This window comes from Trichoderma virens (genome assembly GCF_000170995.1).
Source record: "Trichoderma virens Gv29-8 chromosome Unknown TRIVIscaffold_6, whole genome shotgun sequence".
Taxonomy (NCBI): domain Eukaryota; kingdom Fungi; phylum Ascomycota; class Sordariomycetes; order Hypocreales; family Hypocreaceae; genus Trichoderma; species Trichoderma virens.
This window is the reverse complement of record NW_014013743.1, coordinates 3,390,374-3,408,101: the sequence shown is the minus strand read 5'-3', so window position 1 is coordinate 3,408,101 and position 17,728 is coordinate 3,390,374. Positions and strand designations below refer to the sequence as shown.

The 17,728-nt window shown below is 46.2% G+C and overlaps 5 protein-coding genes across 5 annotated transcripts; 3 read left to right on the top strand and 2 right to left on the bottom strand.

Annotated features, from left to right (window-relative positions):
- Positions 1-1,607: 1,607 nt before the first annotated feature.
- On the bottom strand, positions 1,608-9,946 carry TRIVIDRAFT_22394 (uncharacterized protein; the record flags this gene model as incomplete). Its single annotated transcript, XM_014101141.1, has 5 exons — positions 1,608-1,826; positions 7,951-7,977; positions 9,006-9,050; positions 9,115-9,402; positions 9,464-9,946. Coding segments are annotated over 5 exons (1,062 nt in total), but the record flags the coding sequence as incomplete, so codon positions are not given.
- Positions 9,947-10,533: 587 nt separating this feature from the next.
- TRIVIDRAFT_53791 (uncharacterized protein) lies at positions 10,534-11,686 on the top strand (the record flags this gene model as incomplete). Its single annotated transcript, XM_014101883.1, has 2 exons — positions 10,534-11,080; positions 11,145-11,686. 2 exons carry the CDS (start codon positions 10,534-10,536, stop codon positions 11,684-11,686), a joined length of 1,089 nt encoding a protein of 362 aa, XP_013957358.1.
- A 222-nt stretch (positions 11,687-11,908) lies between these two features.
- Positions 11,909-13,004, bottom strand: TRIVIDRAFT_222416 (uncharacterized protein; the record flags this gene model as incomplete). The annotated part of the gene is made up of 2 exons (XM_014101882.1): positions 11,909-12,032; positions 12,094-13,004. The coding sequence occupies 2 exons, from the start codon at positions 13,002-13,004 to the stop codon at positions 11,909-11,911; spliced, it is 1,035 nt and encodes a 344-aa protein (XP_013957357.1).
- Positions 13,005-13,756: 752 nt separating this feature from the next.
- TRIVIDRAFT_126331 (uncharacterized protein) lies at positions 13,757-15,283 on the top strand (the record flags this gene model as incomplete). The annotated part of the gene is made up of 3 exons (XM_014101881.1): positions 13,757-14,048; positions 14,126-14,558; positions 14,620-15,283. Coding segments are annotated over 3 exons (1,389 nt in total), but the record flags the coding sequence as incomplete, so codon positions are not given.
- A 1,229-nt stretch (positions 15,284-16,512) lies between these two features.
- On the top strand, positions 16,513-17,724 carry TRIVIDRAFT_14690 (uncharacterized protein; the record flags this gene model as incomplete). Its single annotated transcript, XM_014100869.2, has 2 exons — positions 16,513-17,505; positions 17,581-17,724. Coding segments are annotated over 2 exons (1,137 nt in total), but the record flags the coding sequence as incomplete, so codon positions are not given.
- Positions 17,725-17,728: the final 4 nt, after the last annotated feature.

Here is a 17,728-nt window from a genome sequence, read left to right as displayed (position 1 = left end):
ATTTGACTTCAAAAGTTGGGATTTTGATTGTGCCTCTCAATGGTGACGAGAGTTTGCTGGGTGCGAATCAAAAAGAGAATTCAGGATACATCTATAATATATTCTCCCTCGCCCCCCCGGTTCCCCAGAAAATGTCTTTGAACGTGTGGGGAGATGCGGAGATGCGGAGACGAGGGATGTCTAGAGAGAGCCCAAGATCCCTAGCGTCGCGCTTGCACAAGTCTTCTTGCTGCCAGAACTGCTCCCGCGGGTGTAGTGCTTTTACTCCCGCGGGAAGTCTCCAATTACGTACGTATTAATTCCTTGGAAGAAATTGGTGTGTATGAAGAAGATGGTTTGTCGCCCTGTTGGTAAGTCCTGTGATGATTTTGCCTCTTGAGTTACAGCAGCATTAAGCACCCTTTAAGAAAAATTACATTTACATTTGTAATTATCTAATATTTATGCAATTCACAGCTCCATATTACAGTCAATCATTAATTATAGCTGCCTCTTAATATTTAAATCAGAAGATCTATAACTCATTTATAAGAATTATAAGAAAAAGACCTTGTTATATATATCTCTAGACCAGGAATACAGTAATGTAACGAACCGGTTTCCTATAGGGTTGGTATAAATTGCTTTCCAATGGATAAACCTCTAGTGCTAGGTTTACGTTAGCAGGCAGTTAGGTCAGTAACCAGCAATATAAAGAGGTATCACGTAGCTAGTAGAGTAATATCTAAATCTAATTTAATTGCTATATGTTAATAACTAGTGTTACAGTCCACTGACCATTATGCCAAACAGGGCAAAAGATTAGGCTAATAGTCTCAATTGTAGCGATTATTATACTGTAACTAACTGCACGTGCTTATAAGGGATTGCTGTTACAGCGGACCGGATTGTAAAAATAAGGTAATTAGTTGCTAAGCAGCTTAGATAGCTAAAAGGAGCTTGTATATTCCTTCAGTTCCTGTATATATAATAGTTTAAACAATTTCCAAGGCGAAAGGTATAGGTTTGCCTTTAGGACCAGCTGATTGCTTATCCTCGCTACCCTTAGTATATATCAGCTATAATTCCTGCTTTTCACCAAAATTTTATATAGCTTCTAAATTATTGGCAAGCATTAAGCTCTAGTTGCGCGGTAGAGAGAAATTGCAGCCATCTTGGATGCAGTGGTGCCTCAAAATGCGAGACAATGTATTGGATGTGGGAAAAGGAGAGTGGGCCGGAAACGGACTCTCTAAAACTCCTCAACGAGACTTTTCCACTATCACGTCAGCCTCCTTGGGTCTCTGAATCAAGAAGTCAGTGGCATACGTACGGGTAAGTAGTCTTGGCAGAGTCCATATGCTGGCAAATTGCTCGAGTTGCATGAGCAGCACCCTCTCGGGATACTCAATGGCAGAGTGAGGGCTCCGCACCAACGCACTAGCCGACTTTTTCTGCACATCAAGGAAGATGAGCGCAGTGAAGATGATAATTGATATCGCCGGGTCCACTGTGAGGTTATGTGAGCTGTTCCACTGCTCGGAGATTGACGCCAGGTCCTGACACGCCTCAAGAACCCGTTGCCAGTTTAGAATCCATTCATCATCCTGCTCTTGCCTGACACAGCTTATGATAGAGAGAAGAAACTGCGTCATGGTTATATGGAATATTGTGACCAGCCTTGCGTGATGATCGCGCCCTGTCTCGTTTGAAAATGCATTTCGTCTGGTGTTGAGGTAGTTGGCCGGTAAAGAGAGACGAACTGTCGAGAGGTGTCGTTCAGTATCGGCTAAACAGCTAACCCCTTGTTCCTGTCGCAGGTTGTGCAAACGTATAGGCCGTCCCACCTCACGCAGGATAGTTATGGTGATGATGTGGAAGTTGAAAGACGAGATCTCCCGAGACTGAGTAGTTATGACAGACAGGGGCTCCCAAAGGCCGCTATAATGAGATGGCAACAAGAGCTTTTGTTGCACAGAATCATGCTGATGCTCTATAGAAGCCTGTTTAGAAGCATCAAGCAAGAGGGAGGTATAAATAAGCCTTTCGTCTATCAGATAGGGAGTTCCAGACGAGATATTAGTGTACGAGTCTAGTCGATAGATGCACCACCATATCAGACGCCACTCATCCAGCTGGTGTTCCGTCATAGCTCTCCAACTGGGACATTTAGACTTGAGAATCTCCAAATGATCCAGCCCTGTCCACGTGGCCATACGCGTCAGTTTTCCGATGCGCATCCAGGCCTGCTGTCCCGGAAACTGGTGGAATTCGTAAAAGGCTAGTAGGCAAGCCTTACGAAATTGGTCGATAGAGGGCGAATTGCTAAAAATATCCTCTTCATGAGACCCTACGCTCAAAATCTTGTCAATGAGGCCATCGATGTCGAAGTTCTCAGCAGTAAAGGTGTATCCTGTAACTTTGGCAGTTATGACCACGATCGTTAGGATTAGATCGCGACTGTATATCGAGTTTCTGCAATCGGAGAGAAAATGCGACTTCATGAATAGGGGAATTGCTTCGTGAATGCTGTCAAGATACGCTTCCAACCTGGTTTAATCGCACAAGCCGAGTCAGTGACGGGTCTGAACAGTCGATAAGACGAACATACAGGAAGGTTTCTTCCTCCACAAGGATGCCCAACGGGACCGAATCATCAGAACTAGGGGTGATCTTGCCGGGAGATATCGGCTGTAGGGGGTCGGTTTGCCCATACCAGTTGGGAATGGAGAACGGAGAAGGCTGAGAAGGGTCCCCGGCTGGAACTGTTGCGGGGCTAGTCGACCGGTGTGGATGATCTTTCTCGTGGAGAGGATGCCATTAACAGAGGATACACATATGGTACAGTCAGTAGCTCGCGTAAAGCTGCTGTACGCAACCAGCACGATAGGGAAGATCGCAAGTGTTACAAAGGGACAAGATGAAACTCAGCTACGCACTGTCATGGTTTGGATGATTCGGCGTCTCTTTCGGCGCATGGCGGGTCCGATGAGACCCTCTTGCAGGTCCAGGCCGGCGCCGTGTGGACGAGTACACACAGGTATAACCATGCTCGGAGCAGCGAGAGCACGTTGGTCGCTGCAAATCACCTGCGACAAGCTCAAGTCAGAACAAAGGGGCCCCGGAGAGACTCGATGTGGGAGTAATGACGGCTCGAAAGACGCCACACATACACTTTATCTTCTTCCTATCGGGTTTCGGGTTCCTCTGTCAATAACTTGCTCGCTCGGATAGCAAGGAGAGCAGACATGGTCGTAGGAAGCGAGCGGACTCACCGAATGCAGCGATCGCAAACCCGAGAAATCAACGGCCGGCCCTCACTGCCTGGTGAGCGCGGCGCATCTGTAGTCCCGAGCGAATGTGCGTCGGCAGGATAGACACGACTGGTCGCGTCTTGCTCATGGATGAGAAGCTGTTGCTCCATCACGCTTCATCCAGGCTTGACCAGAAATCATCCGGTTCGATGCCCACCCCAGGATACTTAGTGTTGCTACTTTTGCCCGATTCTGCGTGAGCAGAAGTGAAGTTGTCGGACGAAATGTGCCGATGCGTTTAGATCAATTAAAGATGCTCCGAGGACTAGTTAACTAAGCACCCCAACTTTTACATAAGTAGGTTTTGCCCCACTGTCAGTTCGAATATCCTCCGAAATGCTTTATACCCCAGCTTGGTGAATGTGACCCTCGTGCTTGGCAATTTGCGGGGAGTTGTGGGCTTACGTACGTCAGCAAGTTAAGTCTCGGGAATAGCTGCATTGCCCACCAGACCCCTGTGCTTATTCTCTCGCCTGTCGACCGCCTAAACTCCAAGAGATTTACTCACGCTAGAAGTTCTTCCGAGGAAGCTTTTCCGAAATACCTAGGCAGAAATAGGAGTAATTCTAATGGGGATGAAAAGGACATATATTCTCTGACATAAATGTAATTGAATGGCCTTTTTTGGCGGCATGCATGTGATACACCCGTCTCTTAGTGTACCTGGCCACAGAATCTTTCTTTCTTGCAACTGCTTCCTTGCAGCTCTTTCTTGCCATTCACACTGTCGATATGTCGCCGTTCTCGCATCTGATTCGCTTCGAATGCGATGAGGATGGTCAATCCTTCTTCGCTGATCTCGGCGATAATGCCAATGGGCCGCCATCTCCAGGAACAACTCTAGGCGCATATCCATCAGTGAACGAGCTCATGAGCAACACTGGGATGAAGACTGTCACAATACGGCGAGTGTGTTCTCCCCCCCGGCTCTCTTTAATATCTCCCTTTTGCTGGACTGACTCAATTTCTCTCACAGCTATTAGCTCCGCTCCCCCAAACTGGGGCTCCTATATACTGCGTTGGCCTCAATTATCGAAGTCACGCCAAAGAAGCTGGTGTACGGGAACCCCTGTCCTCGAAACTTCCGTGTGATGACGCAAGCCCACGACTCTAATAACATTTGTTGCGCCTATTAGCTCGACATACCCTCGTACCCTCCAGTCTGGACGAAGCCAGCGGCAGCACTTGCACATCCTGATGAAGACATTCCCATCAATGATTTCTGCGCTAAAAGTCTCTTGGATTACGAGGTGTGTATCCAGTGCGCTAGTCCTGCTAGCTGAGCGTGGCTGATGGCTTTTTTTCTTGCGCAAAAAAGGGTGAGCTGGTTTTCGTTACCTCGAAGGAATGCAAGAATTTGTCCCCCGAGCAGGCTAAGGATTACATCCTAGGCTACACCGTTGGCCTCGACCTGTCCTGTCGTATGTTCCAGCTTCCCAAGAACCAGGGAGGCCAATTTTATTTCGCCAAAGCTTTTGACAAGTTTGCGCCAATCGGCCCGAGCTTAATCAGCCCAGAGATTTTTGGCAATGGCGCGGCATTCAAAATCGTTACTAAGGTCAATGGTCAAATCAGGCAAGAGGCAGACTTTCAGAAAGATATGATATTCTCTCCGGAGAAAATCCTAAGCCACATGAGCCAAGGTCATTTACCTCTGCGCCCTCTCTACTGGCCTCGGACTAATCAGCCACAGGCACTACTATCCCTGCGGGAACCGCGGTCATGACAGGCACTCCAGCAGGTGTTGGGGTATTCATGAAGCCTAAGACTTTCCTGCAAAACGGAGACGTGGTGGAAGTTGAGATGGCGAAAGTCGGAGCACTTCATAACAAGATGAAATTCGAGTAAGCCATCGGGCCCAAACCGATAGGCATCCCATACTTACTGCTAACGGGACTGGCGAAGGATAACAACATGGACATGGTTCATCGTGTACCTACAGATGACTGCAATCAATTTATTCACGAGATGGTTGTGATTATGACAAGATGATTTCGGCTTTTTTTTAGATATGGCTCTACATATTGAACGAGGTACCATTCAACTAGTTAGAAGTAGTATTCCTGGACAGCTACATTTATTTCCGTATCATTGTGCAACAAGTCTTCCGCCTGGATATGAAAGATTAAACTATAGTGCTAGGAGAAGGTGCGCACTTTAAATTTAGCACGGATTTGAGATTAGGGCAAAGATAAACCAGTCGTTTGCTCAAGCTTCCGGTTGAAGCAGGAACTTGGAGATAATACAAGATATGGATGGATATTGGTAGTTTTATAATTGTACACTGTAAGTTGACCTCTAACTTATTTATTTCTGCAATCATATGTATTATACATATATCAGGTTTTATTTTTCACTTTATAACTAACGTGTCAATTTAGGAATAATATAACGACTAGTAATATAAAATTTTGGTCTCTAATATTTATACAAATAGGATGGCAGTGTGACTAAAATTTATCTATCTTACCCCACAATACGTCGTTGGATTCCCAGTTTGACTTAGATATTGTACTGTGTATAGCATAGGGATATTTAGCTAGTTATCTTTTGGTCATTTTAAAAAGCTATGTACCTAGTGTTTTAAAGAAATTAGGCTTGCTTGGAACATTCTTGTGGGAGCTTCCCAGAAGCAAATTCAGAGCAATAATGGCAAGCGATCTTTCAATCCAGAACGTGCACGGAGTGCCAAGGTTATATTAGCCTTAAGCCGAATCAGGAATTGAACTCGCAAACGACTCAAAGTTTCTATTTGACGGCTATGCAAGGTAGCACCCTGACGTTTGCTTGCTTCTAAAGGGCTAACTGCTTCTTCAGCAGTGACAAGCATCTCTCCAGCTCGATCACATTCTTACAGCAGGAAAACACGAAAAAGTCAGGGCGCAAGATGGCAAACTGCGTCGATCGTCCGAGGCGGTCCATATATGAGTGACCATCTTGTTGAGGGTTTGTTCTAGCCTGCCCGTTAGGATGCACGGCCGGTGAAAACGCGTGAATTTGGTCTCCGTTGTCCAATTCGGTTGATTCGATCGCACTTCCGCTGTGATTAGGATTGAGCAGCACGACTGATGATTCTGATACAATGGCTGGGTCGATTCCTGACCTCCCAACAGCTTCTTTTGCGTCTTTGTGAATTCGGCCATCGTCACCCCCGTTGCATATGGCTAGAATCGTAAATATACTATCGCAGGGTCGCAATAGGGTATCCGATAGAACCGCTTTGACTTTATCCGATTGCACGTATATCTGCGTAAGTCGAGCACCGCCGTGATAGTTCTCGAGGAAAAAGCCCCCACGTACGTTGGTGAATCCACGACGCTCCACAATAGCCTGGGGATCCGGAAGCTGAAACAAGAACCGAGAAGACTCGAGAAACATGGCAAGAAGTAGGAGACCGCGGAGCCAGATCGATGGCTTGTTGTTGCACAAATATCCGTTTAACATTGAAAACATGGCTGCATCATCCACGCTTTTCCGTCGTTCAACAGCCCACGACTCGAGGGTGCCATTGGCCAGAGCTTCGCCTTGATGTTTGGTCCGGAGAAGCAGGGCGAGTCGCCACGCCAGCTGGTGTGCATCTCTCACGCCGCTCGCTATCCCCTGACCGGCAAAAGGCGGGAACACATGCGCCGCATCTCCGATAAGAATGACCCGTTTGTGAAACCAGCGATTGACAACTTTATGGGTGAATCTGTATGGCCTACAACGGAGAATCTCGATACAGTCCTCAGGATACTGCACAGAGCCAGGGAATTCGCACCCGCGATTGTCGTCCCTTTCTCTTGTGATCATTGGCTTTATGTGCTCCCAGAACAGAGACTCTGCATCCATAGAGTCGTTCCAGTGGGACTGGCATAGCTCGTGACGCCACGTTCTATCCTCAGTTGGGCCAAATCTCCCCGTCGCTGTTGCCTTGCCAGGAGGTCCACAAAAGTGCCATCCTTCTGGCCAGAAGAGGTTGTAGACCTCTTCAGGGGAGTATCCGAGACCCCACAGGGGATAGGTCGGGTGAGTCTGAGGTGTTGGAAGCGTTATTTTCAAATTAGCCGCAATCCAAGTTCCGTTGTACGGATATTTTCCTTCTTCCTGTATGATGCCAGCGGTCGGCTCCAGAAAATGCTTCCTTACGATGCCTACTTTCCCGTCGGCTCCTACCAGCCATTCACTCCTGATCTGATGCCATTTTTGTTGCTCATCGATATACTCGACGCTTGGCAAGTCATGACAAGATATACTCACCACACGACACGCTGTGCGGAGTGTACAATATTCAGAGCTCCTGACTTTCTCTCGAAGTGCAATTTCTAATACGTCATCATAATTAGAACTTGGTCAAAACATGCCATATTAGAGTGGATGGACAAACCGAGACGTGGCTGACTCTGCAACATTCCTTCTGGTACTGCCTGTTGTAGAGCGTTCCGCGTACCGATACCCATCTCGTAGAAGGGCTTCGTGCTGAACGAAGATTGATGAAAGTTGGCTTTGTGAACCTCTTGATGTGTCTCTCAATCAATTTACAATCTCCCAAAATCCTTCAAATTATGGTCTTTCACTTACCATGTCCAATAGTCGGCACCTCATTCCCTAGACCCAAGTCGTAGAGGATCCTTATAGCATCTCCGGTGAGATATACGCCACGAGGATCTTTGGTCACCTCGCTATCTTTCTCAAGGATGACAGACTTTCCCCGGATTAGCGATGTTTGCGTGGAAAATGCATATTGGGGCCTTTACTCGAACTTGAAATCGGGCCAATGCAAGACCAAGAGCCAGGCCAGAGGGCCCAGCACCAACAATGATAACTTGTGTTTCCTCCATTAGTTAATTGCCTCTACGACACTTTGTTGTTTGTATTGATGGCGGTGTGTATTGCCCTCTCTCATGATACTTGATAAGTAGGAGTACTTATACATTTCGCATCTACTATCAGGAATATACTAGTGGATCTTTTCAATCCTACGGAGTAAGCCCCCTACGTGCCTAACAAGCTAACGTACCAATAGATGTTTGTACAAGTATGTATCCTACGAATTAGTACCCTACAGGCTAATGTGCAGGGGTCAATTAGCTGAGTAAGTTCATGGAAGATCTTAAGCCGCAAAATTAGTTAGTTACGCCGCGGTGTATTTTTTGTGCGGGGAACAAGTTCTTCCGACGGACACGGAGGCAATTGGATGACACGACCCACAAGTTATCCTGACTACCGCGGTCCCTGGTATAAGCTGGACGAATATTTGCTGCGCCTGATCTCTTCGACAAATTGTGCGACTGGCGTGGATCTTGGTTTCACTATCCAACAGGCGCTTTAATTAGTTTGGGCGTCTTGCCGGGGGTGCAATTTGTACGTCATGCCCTTTGATGGGAGGCGGCAAATCCTTTACAGTAACAGTCTCCAAATGGTGCAAAAGCACGTAGAGTTTCATGCAACATGTTCCAGATGATCTTTAGTGATTCTAAGTAAACATCAAGTTGAGTTACTAAACCTATATACTGTAGCTAAAAAGCATGATAGGACGCATTTCCAGAGCCTAGGTATGGATCCAAATGAGAATCTAACCCACAAGGCACGAGAAGATCTATTTTCGTGGCATTCCCAGTACTACTAGAGGCAAAAGTGAACTTAACATGAGCTTATTATAAAGTTGCTATGGTGTCTTCCAGCAAAGTGCTTCGAAATGACAACCGAACTATGTAGTCACTTAGTTGGTACTCGATTCAGGAGTTCTAGCTTGTACACCCTAGAAAGGATCCAATTCTATGGATATCTGTGTAAGCGTCTGTAATGATTTGCGGTTGTAAGGGGCACGAGGTCAGCTTACCATAAAACGCAGCGGCCAAAGGGTAACAAGGAGACGCAGCCTCCATGCCAGCGTTCCTTCCCATATTTCAAGACTCGGCCTTCGACAAGTAACTTTGTCAACGACAATCCGAGAGAATTCGCGCGTGTTCATGCCATTTGCGTTTCCTTCGTATTTGATACGCTCGATAGTGCCCTTTATGGGTAGATATAACGAATTCTCCGGGGCATATAGACCATGATGCAGGATATTGCTGCGGACGAAGCCAGCAACCACCTCAATGACGTCAATTCCAAAGGGTGCTATCTCCTGCGTTTACATGTCAGAGATCGGTAATTTCGGCCTTGGAAGAAAAGACACCAGTACTCACAAGTCGCAGTGTCTTCGTGTATTGGCTGAGAGCGGCCTTGGATGCATTATAAGCCGCTTGCCAAACAACCGGAACGGCTCTCGTCACGCTTCCAATCTGTACAATCCGTCCATGAGGCGCTTCGCAGAGTAGCGGGATAAATAGCTGACATAGTTTCATAACTGCAAAGACATTGACCGCGAACAGCTTCGCAGCTTCTTCCACGTCGAGATCAAGGGCTGTGGCCGCGTAATGTGTGCCCGCATTGTTCACCAAGTAATCTAAGCGACCGCCCGTACGGTTGTCGATTTCGGCTTTTAACTTGTCGATACTCGCCATGCTGCCGAGCTCTAGAGCAAATGCCTCGATGTTTGCATACTTGCTGGTGATATCCTGGAGGGACTCAACTCGCCTAGCAGTGGCCAAAACGGTGATTCCCTTCTCAGCAAACGCAATTGCAAGTTGTTCTCCTATGCCACTGCTGCATCCCGTAACAAGCGCGAACGGAGGTCCATTGGCCATTTTTTGCTGAAGTCGTCAAGGGTTACGAGGAAGATTCTCTGTTTTCCCTTGTTATCATTGGTGTGGAAAAGTCGGATATGTGAAAATGGGAGCGATTGAGTGTAATTTAGCCTCTTCCTTCGACCCACTATATCAAACCGACATACCTGATACTCTCAGGCCAGCAACATACAGCGGATGGAATATCTGCAACTGGAGGACTCCTCTGAGCAAGTTAAGTGGTCGATTATAGAGTTGCGGCGTGTGGGGGCCTTAAAGAGCAGAAGAATGTAAGATTTTGAGATCCTCCGACCGGAATGCCGAAGAGTGATCTCGACATTCAAATTCATTGTGACGTTCGACATGATCTCAGTAGCACATTGACTTAGACCCTTGTTAGATACCACGCGGCGAGGAATATCTGTAACATTTTCTCGGAGGGACTGAGCCCAAGCATGCAATGCAGTGAGCGCTAGTGGAGATACTCCACGGAATAACTAATTGTAAGACACGACCATACTTGCCCGACTTATAAATGATGCAGAGCAGGCTACATCAGGGTCTCAAAGACTTTCCAAGAATTTGAAAACATGCCGCTCGCCCTGGAAATTGCGCTCAAGTTACTCGTAAAACTACCAAGACCTCTACGCGAAGCCATCATGCTGGACATGCGCATCCCGCCAATCTCGAACAACCCATCAAAAGTTCAACTCTCCAGAATAGGACATGTGTATTTCGAACATCCCGACCTCGAGAAGTTCAGCGAATTCGCAAAGGACTTCGGCTTTGTGGAGGCTCACAGGGTGAAAGACAGGATCTATTACCGCGGATACGGGAAGGACCCGTTCATCTATGTCGCTTCGCAGAGCCCAGATGGCAAGCCGAGGTTTCGCGGTCCAGCGTTTGTGGCAGCGTCGCAAGCTGAGTTTGACAAAGCCGCGAAGATAGACGGCGCTATTGTTGGATCCTTAGATGAGGCTCCAGGCAAAGGGCAAATCGTCACATTCAACCGACCCGATAAAACCTTCTTCCATGTTATCTATGGTCAGGAAGAGCGAGTAACAAGTGCAGAGGCACCGTCAGCAATCCATGAGCAGCTAGGTCCATTTAATAAACCGTTTGACAAGCCAAGGCGAGGTCGGTGCTATCCTTATTTCCCATGGCCTAGTCATGCTTGTGTTAGCTAATGATGAATAACTAGGCAAGTTCCAGCGGTACCACGAGGGACCAGCACTTGTCCATAAGTTAGGCCATTTTGGCTACGTGGTCCCTGACTTTGACGCCGAGTTGGCGTGGTATACCAACAACTTTAACTTCGTGCCATCCGACATTCTCTATCACTGGGACTTTTCGAACATGGACGTGCTAACATTTATGCATCTCGACCTGGGCAAGGAATATTCCGACCACCATTGTTTCTTTATGCAGCGAGCCGAACCACATGTCAAGAAGATTTTCCTTCATCATACATCCTATGAGGTTGAAGACTTTGACACGCAGCTTATTGGGCATAACTGGCTTGCAAAGAAAGGCTGGAAAAGCATTTGGGGGGTAGGGCGTCACATACTTGGCAGCCAGATCTTTGACTACTGGGCGGACCCCAGCGGCTTTAAGATAGAGCATTATGCTGATGGAGATGTTGTGAACCAGGATACTGTGACTGAGAGGGATGTTGTTGGGCCGTTTTCCGTATGGGGTCCTGAGGTACCTAAGGATTTTGCGGACAAAGGAGATGTTGCTTGAAAGATACCGTTTTCTGATTTGGACGGTCTCTTTACAGATATCTTCATGTCATTCATAAATATATAACATTAATGTACAATATTGTAGTCTCTGACAAATTTATACTCATTACTAACCGATAGGTACCTAATTTATCACGGCTATAGTAAAATATTCCTTTTTTTTCTTTTCCTTAGCTAAGGGCGAGTTAAATCCCTTTGTTAAACTATAGTATCTTCATAACTAAGCCGTCTTCAAGAATCCAAGGATACTATTTGTATCAATGAAATTGAACTCTTTCAATGTCTCTTCCCATAATCTATTCATGATTATTTTGCCTTCAGCAGTATATTGGAATGGTGCGTATCTAGATTGTGATTTAGCAATAGGAGCAGCTAACGAGGCAGATGAAATAGATTGTTACTGACGGTGCAATATCCCAGTTCGTAAGGACACATCCATGAGATTCTTTCCCTTTCACGATGGCAGCATCTATATATGTCGACGCACCGACCTTTACAGACCGTGCGCTGATAGTCTTGAAGAGATTGAGTATAATCCTTGTGATACCGCTGATGTCGCGTTGCAGTTCGGTTCCTTTGATGAATCCTGGTTCGACAAGATTTACAACAACATCGTCTGCAGATACCATATCTGTAAGCTTCCATATGAACAATTGGCCCAAGAACTTTGAAGTTTGGTAAATGTCGTAAGGATCGAACAAATCAGCTCTGTCAAATGCTGGAAGAAGAGGAACCTCGCTCTTATTTGCGAACTTGGCGGTGATCGAGAGCATTGACGTAACTATTGTCAACCGTCCAGGCAGTCCCACCGGCGATTTCTTCTTCAGTATAGGAAGAATGAGAATAGATAACAACATTGTGGACAGGTAGTTGACTTGTAGATTCTCTTCATGTCCTGTATCTGGCGAAGTAGAAAAAGCTGATCTTCCCATCCCGGCGTTCAAGATGGCAACATCGAGTCGAGGCAATTCCTTATCCAGTCGCGCTGCAAAGGCTCGGACGGAATCGTAGGAAGACATATCTAGCACCCATACCTCAATGATGGATTTGGGATACTGTTTGCGAAGATTAGAGGCTGCAATCTCGCCTTTCGCTGAAGATCTGACAGCTATAATTAGGCGTGAAAGTTTGTAAGAAAGTAGTTGACGAGCACATTCCAAACCCAAGCCGGTATTAGAACCTGTAACAAGGGCGACTTGGTCAGAAAGATTCGTGCTATGGGGAGGAAACCGAGGTTTAGTAAAGAATTGATTCTTGATGAATAAGTTGGGAAAAAATGGAGACGTAAGAGGAGGCAGTTCTTTTGAATGCGTCATAATGAATTGAGTGGTTGATATATTCGGTCTGAGGAGAAGTGTGAAATAAATTATATGACGAGGAGATTATTCCAATCTGATGTATGGATTTGACACTTTCGCAGAGCTATCGAGGAGAAGAATGCAGGTGAAGGCACTACCCATATATATACATATGTGCGTGGACACGATTCTGTGGCGACAGAGATAAGAACTTTTAAAAGCCTTCTCATCAACATCCTTTGATGCTATGTGTTGTCCTGCAATCGCCTAGGGTAGCGCCAAGACCAAATTGCATCGTCAAATAGGGCGCTCGAATGAGGCGACGCTAATGCAGGATATTGATTACTGGATTAGGTATAGTGTATGATTTCATGGTTTAAATGAACTTGATTGGCCAGATATTGTATCATCTCCATACAGTGCACACTGCCTGTCTACGTAACGCGCAAGAGGATATGTTTCGAACCATCTTGACACTGAAAATTCATTTCAACGCTTGCCTTTTATCAGAAAACAATCAGCTGCAGATCTACCATTGCACAAGAGAATGAACTCTATCCAGGTCATCTTACCACGCGCCTCGCTTTGGTAATCAGCCGAATTACCGATTTCCACTATAATTTGGTCCAACTCATAATACTGCCTGCCCGAAACGGGGGAACCTGATATCTTAGATGGCTCCTGCGGATGGAATTGGTACGTTACTGACATCTGTATGTACCCAACGCAGAACTTACTTGTCTAACAGAGCAGGTAATGATTCAGTGGAGATGCCATTCATTATTTCCGATGGAATCGGAAGCACAGAGACAGATAAGCGAAAGATGATCCGAAGATATGTCATGTTGGGGAAAAATCGTGGCAAGACTCGGAAAATGAAGCAAGGAGACCACCAGCCGGTGCCAAGTGACTTGGAAAGCTACAAAAATAGCGAAGCTATGTCGATAGGATTGTCGATCAATATGCGTTATTCGCATATCCCTCAAAAAGTGGGATCTGAGCTGTCTTTCACTCAATTTGCGGATTCTGTGGAGCCAGCGTTGATCAAGGACATCTTGAAATGTAACCATCACCCCATATCTGCCTTTGCCCAGCCGAAAAGCGCACTGCTAATGCCTGCTTCCGTTGCATAAAATTAGTCTCTTTTATTGCCAAAAGAGTCATTTATCCTCTGGAGAGATGCATCAACTTTGATAGAAAGGACAACTTTGATAGAATGTGGTTTGAGCTCATGACGCAAGACGCCGCATATCTTCATACCGTTGTTTTCGCATCCCAGACGTATTTTATGCATACATCTAACCAAGAAAGTCCTGAGGCGGGAAAACGGGCAATCATGCATCATTCTCGAGCACTTCAACTACTCCGCGAGAGATTAGCGGCGAAAGATGAGGAGCTCAAGATATCGGACCCCACGATCTTGGTTGTTTTAGCCCTCGCTGGCCATGCCCATATGGTTAATGACTCTGAAACAGCCAAGAAACATATTGATGGTCTACGCAGGATTGTTGATCTTAGAGGTGGTTTGTCCACCTTCAGTTATCACCCGAAGCTCTCAATCGAGTTGCTGAAGTAAGTGATGGCAAAATTCCGGAGCTAATTTCTCGTTTGCTAAGCTATTGCTGGCCTCTAGATGTGATTTGGGAATAGCGCTTAGCTATGGTACTAAGACTGTCTTCTTCACTGAGCCATCGTCAGAATCCTTGATGCTATATCCGGATTTTAAACAGTTTATGACACAACACTCACACTCAGCTCAGAACGAGACGTATTCTAATCTAGAGCATCTAAATATTGATGAGGAACTAGGAAAGAGCTGGGATGCATTGAGAAGATTCTGCTCGGTAATCAACTCCGCTTCGGAACACAAGCGTCGACTGCCAAAGGAAATTCTCTTAAATACCATGGCGCCCATAATGTATCGTTTGTTCAATATGGCATTCGAGTCGGGTTCTTTCAATGAAGTGATTCGATTGGTCCAGTTGGCATTCTCATCACACGCCTTCCTCCACTGGCAAGGAGTTAAATATCCGCATACCTATCTTCCGGAGAGCTATCGAAACTGTCTCCTTAGACTCAAGTTTCCAAGTGAATCCTCACCTCATATTCTTTGCTGGCTACTTGTGATGGGAGCCATATCCATATTCAGTCCTGCTGATGATGTTTGGCTTATTCCTTGGATACAAGTCAACTTGAAGCTCTGCGAAGCTGAGAGCTGGAATATGCTACGTCATCAGTTAAAGCAATTTCTTTGGATTGACATCCTTCATGATCATCTTGGAAAGTCAATATTTGACGTTGCAAATTCCTTACATAAAGATGACGAAAGCAGTGAACTTCACGAAGAACAAACCAAAAGATTAACGCCAGTGCTGGAAACATAAGGTTAGTTCATATCCTACACATATGCACGATACAGTGGATTGATCTCAATATATATTCTAGATGCAAACATTCACTATTGTTTCTCCTCCATTTTAAATGGTAGAAGAGTGGATTGTCGGCATTTGTGCTACCCGCAGATTGTCCATGATCGGAATTTACCTAGCTCCTATCAAGATTACTGATCTGGAAGCCAAATACCAGAGCAGTTGGACGAGGACACTATTTAGTTTCATCTAATCTAAGGTTTCTCAGTCTGTTATTTTCTTTTCTTTTTGCTTTTTCTTTCAACAGGAAATCGGTCGGTATTGAAAGGCAGGCTTTCCTCTACGTCGTTCGAATCGCACAGATTCTGGCGCCAGTTTCTTACTTCCGCTGATGTGCTTACTGTTCTACGAATTATGATAAGGGCCACACACACCCGCAATCTCTAACTCCACCCCTATTATCCCTGTCAAGTTCAGCTGTAACTAATTGCCAGCGTGAACAATAACAGCTGCTGATTAAGAAAGATTGCAGTTGCTACCTAGGTATTTAAGGATATGATACAGTGCCAGTTAATAATCGATGATACACTTCGCTACTGCCAATGTAGATAGCCCTTGGAATCTTTCCCGATTTGAGGAAGTTGTTAAGTAATTTCTCCAAAGGGTTTGAATGCTCGAAGAGTAAATTGTGGACTCAGATTCAGGATGTACGGCTTTTGGCTTATTTCTCTGCACACAGTGCGTAGCACATCCCTGTTGTATCGACCGGGTCCGGGATTTACGCTAGCGGAAATGCTGTTGTTTTGCACCGCCCTCTGACTTGGAATTAGCATCCCTACCTAATACTTCTTTAAATCACTCCGACGTTAATCCAAGGGGGACACGCCAAGATGCCAGTTGGAAGCGATGCAGAGAAGCGATATCTGCTCGCTTCGAAGGAAGTTGAGGGCAAAGGAGGGGTATATGCCCCCGGACCTACCAGCAAAAGGATCTTCTGGAAGGTTTTGTTGCCGACCGGACTGTTTTGCGCATTGCTAGCCCTAGTAGTCCTGACGTACCCTTCCTCAGGCAATCCCAAGTCCAGCTCGGTGTCACCGTTGGAAGCCTGTGCTTGGAATCACCTCGAGCCGCACCTCTCTTTGCTATCGGTTCCACCGATTCGCCGATCCGAGTTTCTTGGGCGCCAGAAGGCCCTAGCACTCGAACTGGACTCCGCTGGGGTTGATGCTTTCATTGCTGAACCATCTGCTTCCACGTCTTATTATGCAAACATTTCTTCAAGCTTTCACCTCTCAGAGCGCCCATTCCTGATGATCATTGGCAAAGATGGCCAATTTACAACGCTAGTACCCAAGTTTGAAGCTGGTCGCATTGCAAAGCTCGACATGGTTTTCGACAACAAAACAACAATCACGTGGATCGAAGAAGAGTCGCCGTATGAAGCACTCGCTCGAGGCACGGGCTACAAGAAAGTTATGATTGATGAGCATGCGCGGTTCATGATTGCAACCGGTCTGCAAGAGGCGGGAATTGAGGTGGTGCCTATGTCAGAGACCATTCAGTCTCTCCGATCCGTCAAGTCGATGGACGAAATCGCTCTACTGAAAGGGATCAACTCGTTCACGCTTGCACTGGTTCAGTCCCTGCAAAAGTGTATCCGAATTGGTATGACTCAAGAAGAAGTTATTGACGCCTCACAAGCACTATTCACGCGTGCTGGGGTGGGTTATGGATTTTGGGTGCTGGTGCTGTTTGGCGATCAGGCGGCTCTACCACATGGCGGTGAGACTGGAAGAACGCTGAAAAAGGGTGAATTTGTCCTTATTGACATCGGCTCGGAACTTCATGGGTACTGCAGTGATGTAACACGCACAATCCTACCAACTGGAGCCACCGTCAGTGACCACCTCATGGCCGTCTGGCAAATTGTACGGGAGGCGCAGTCGGCTGGTTTATCGCACATGAATGCAGATGAAGCTTGCTCTGCAATTGACAGTGCCTCTCGCGATGTAATAAAGCGTGCCGGGTACGGCCAGTACTACACCCACCGATTGGGACACGGACTTGGCTTGGAAGGACACGAGCCGCCATATTTGAACGGTGCTAACGACCAAAAGTTAAAACTGGGTGAAGTGGCCACAAATGAGCCGGTATGATCTACATATTGAGAAAAATATCCCAATATCTCTGATATTGTTAAGCTTGCTGACAACCAATTGGATTAGGGTATTTATGTCACTACAGAAGAGGCAGCCCTGCTTGGAAAGAAAGCGGGCTTTGGTATAAGATTGGAGGACCCCATCTTCGTTACCGAGAATGGTGGTGTGTTACTGACTGGAAACCGGGCACAATCTCCTTGGAATCCTTGAAATA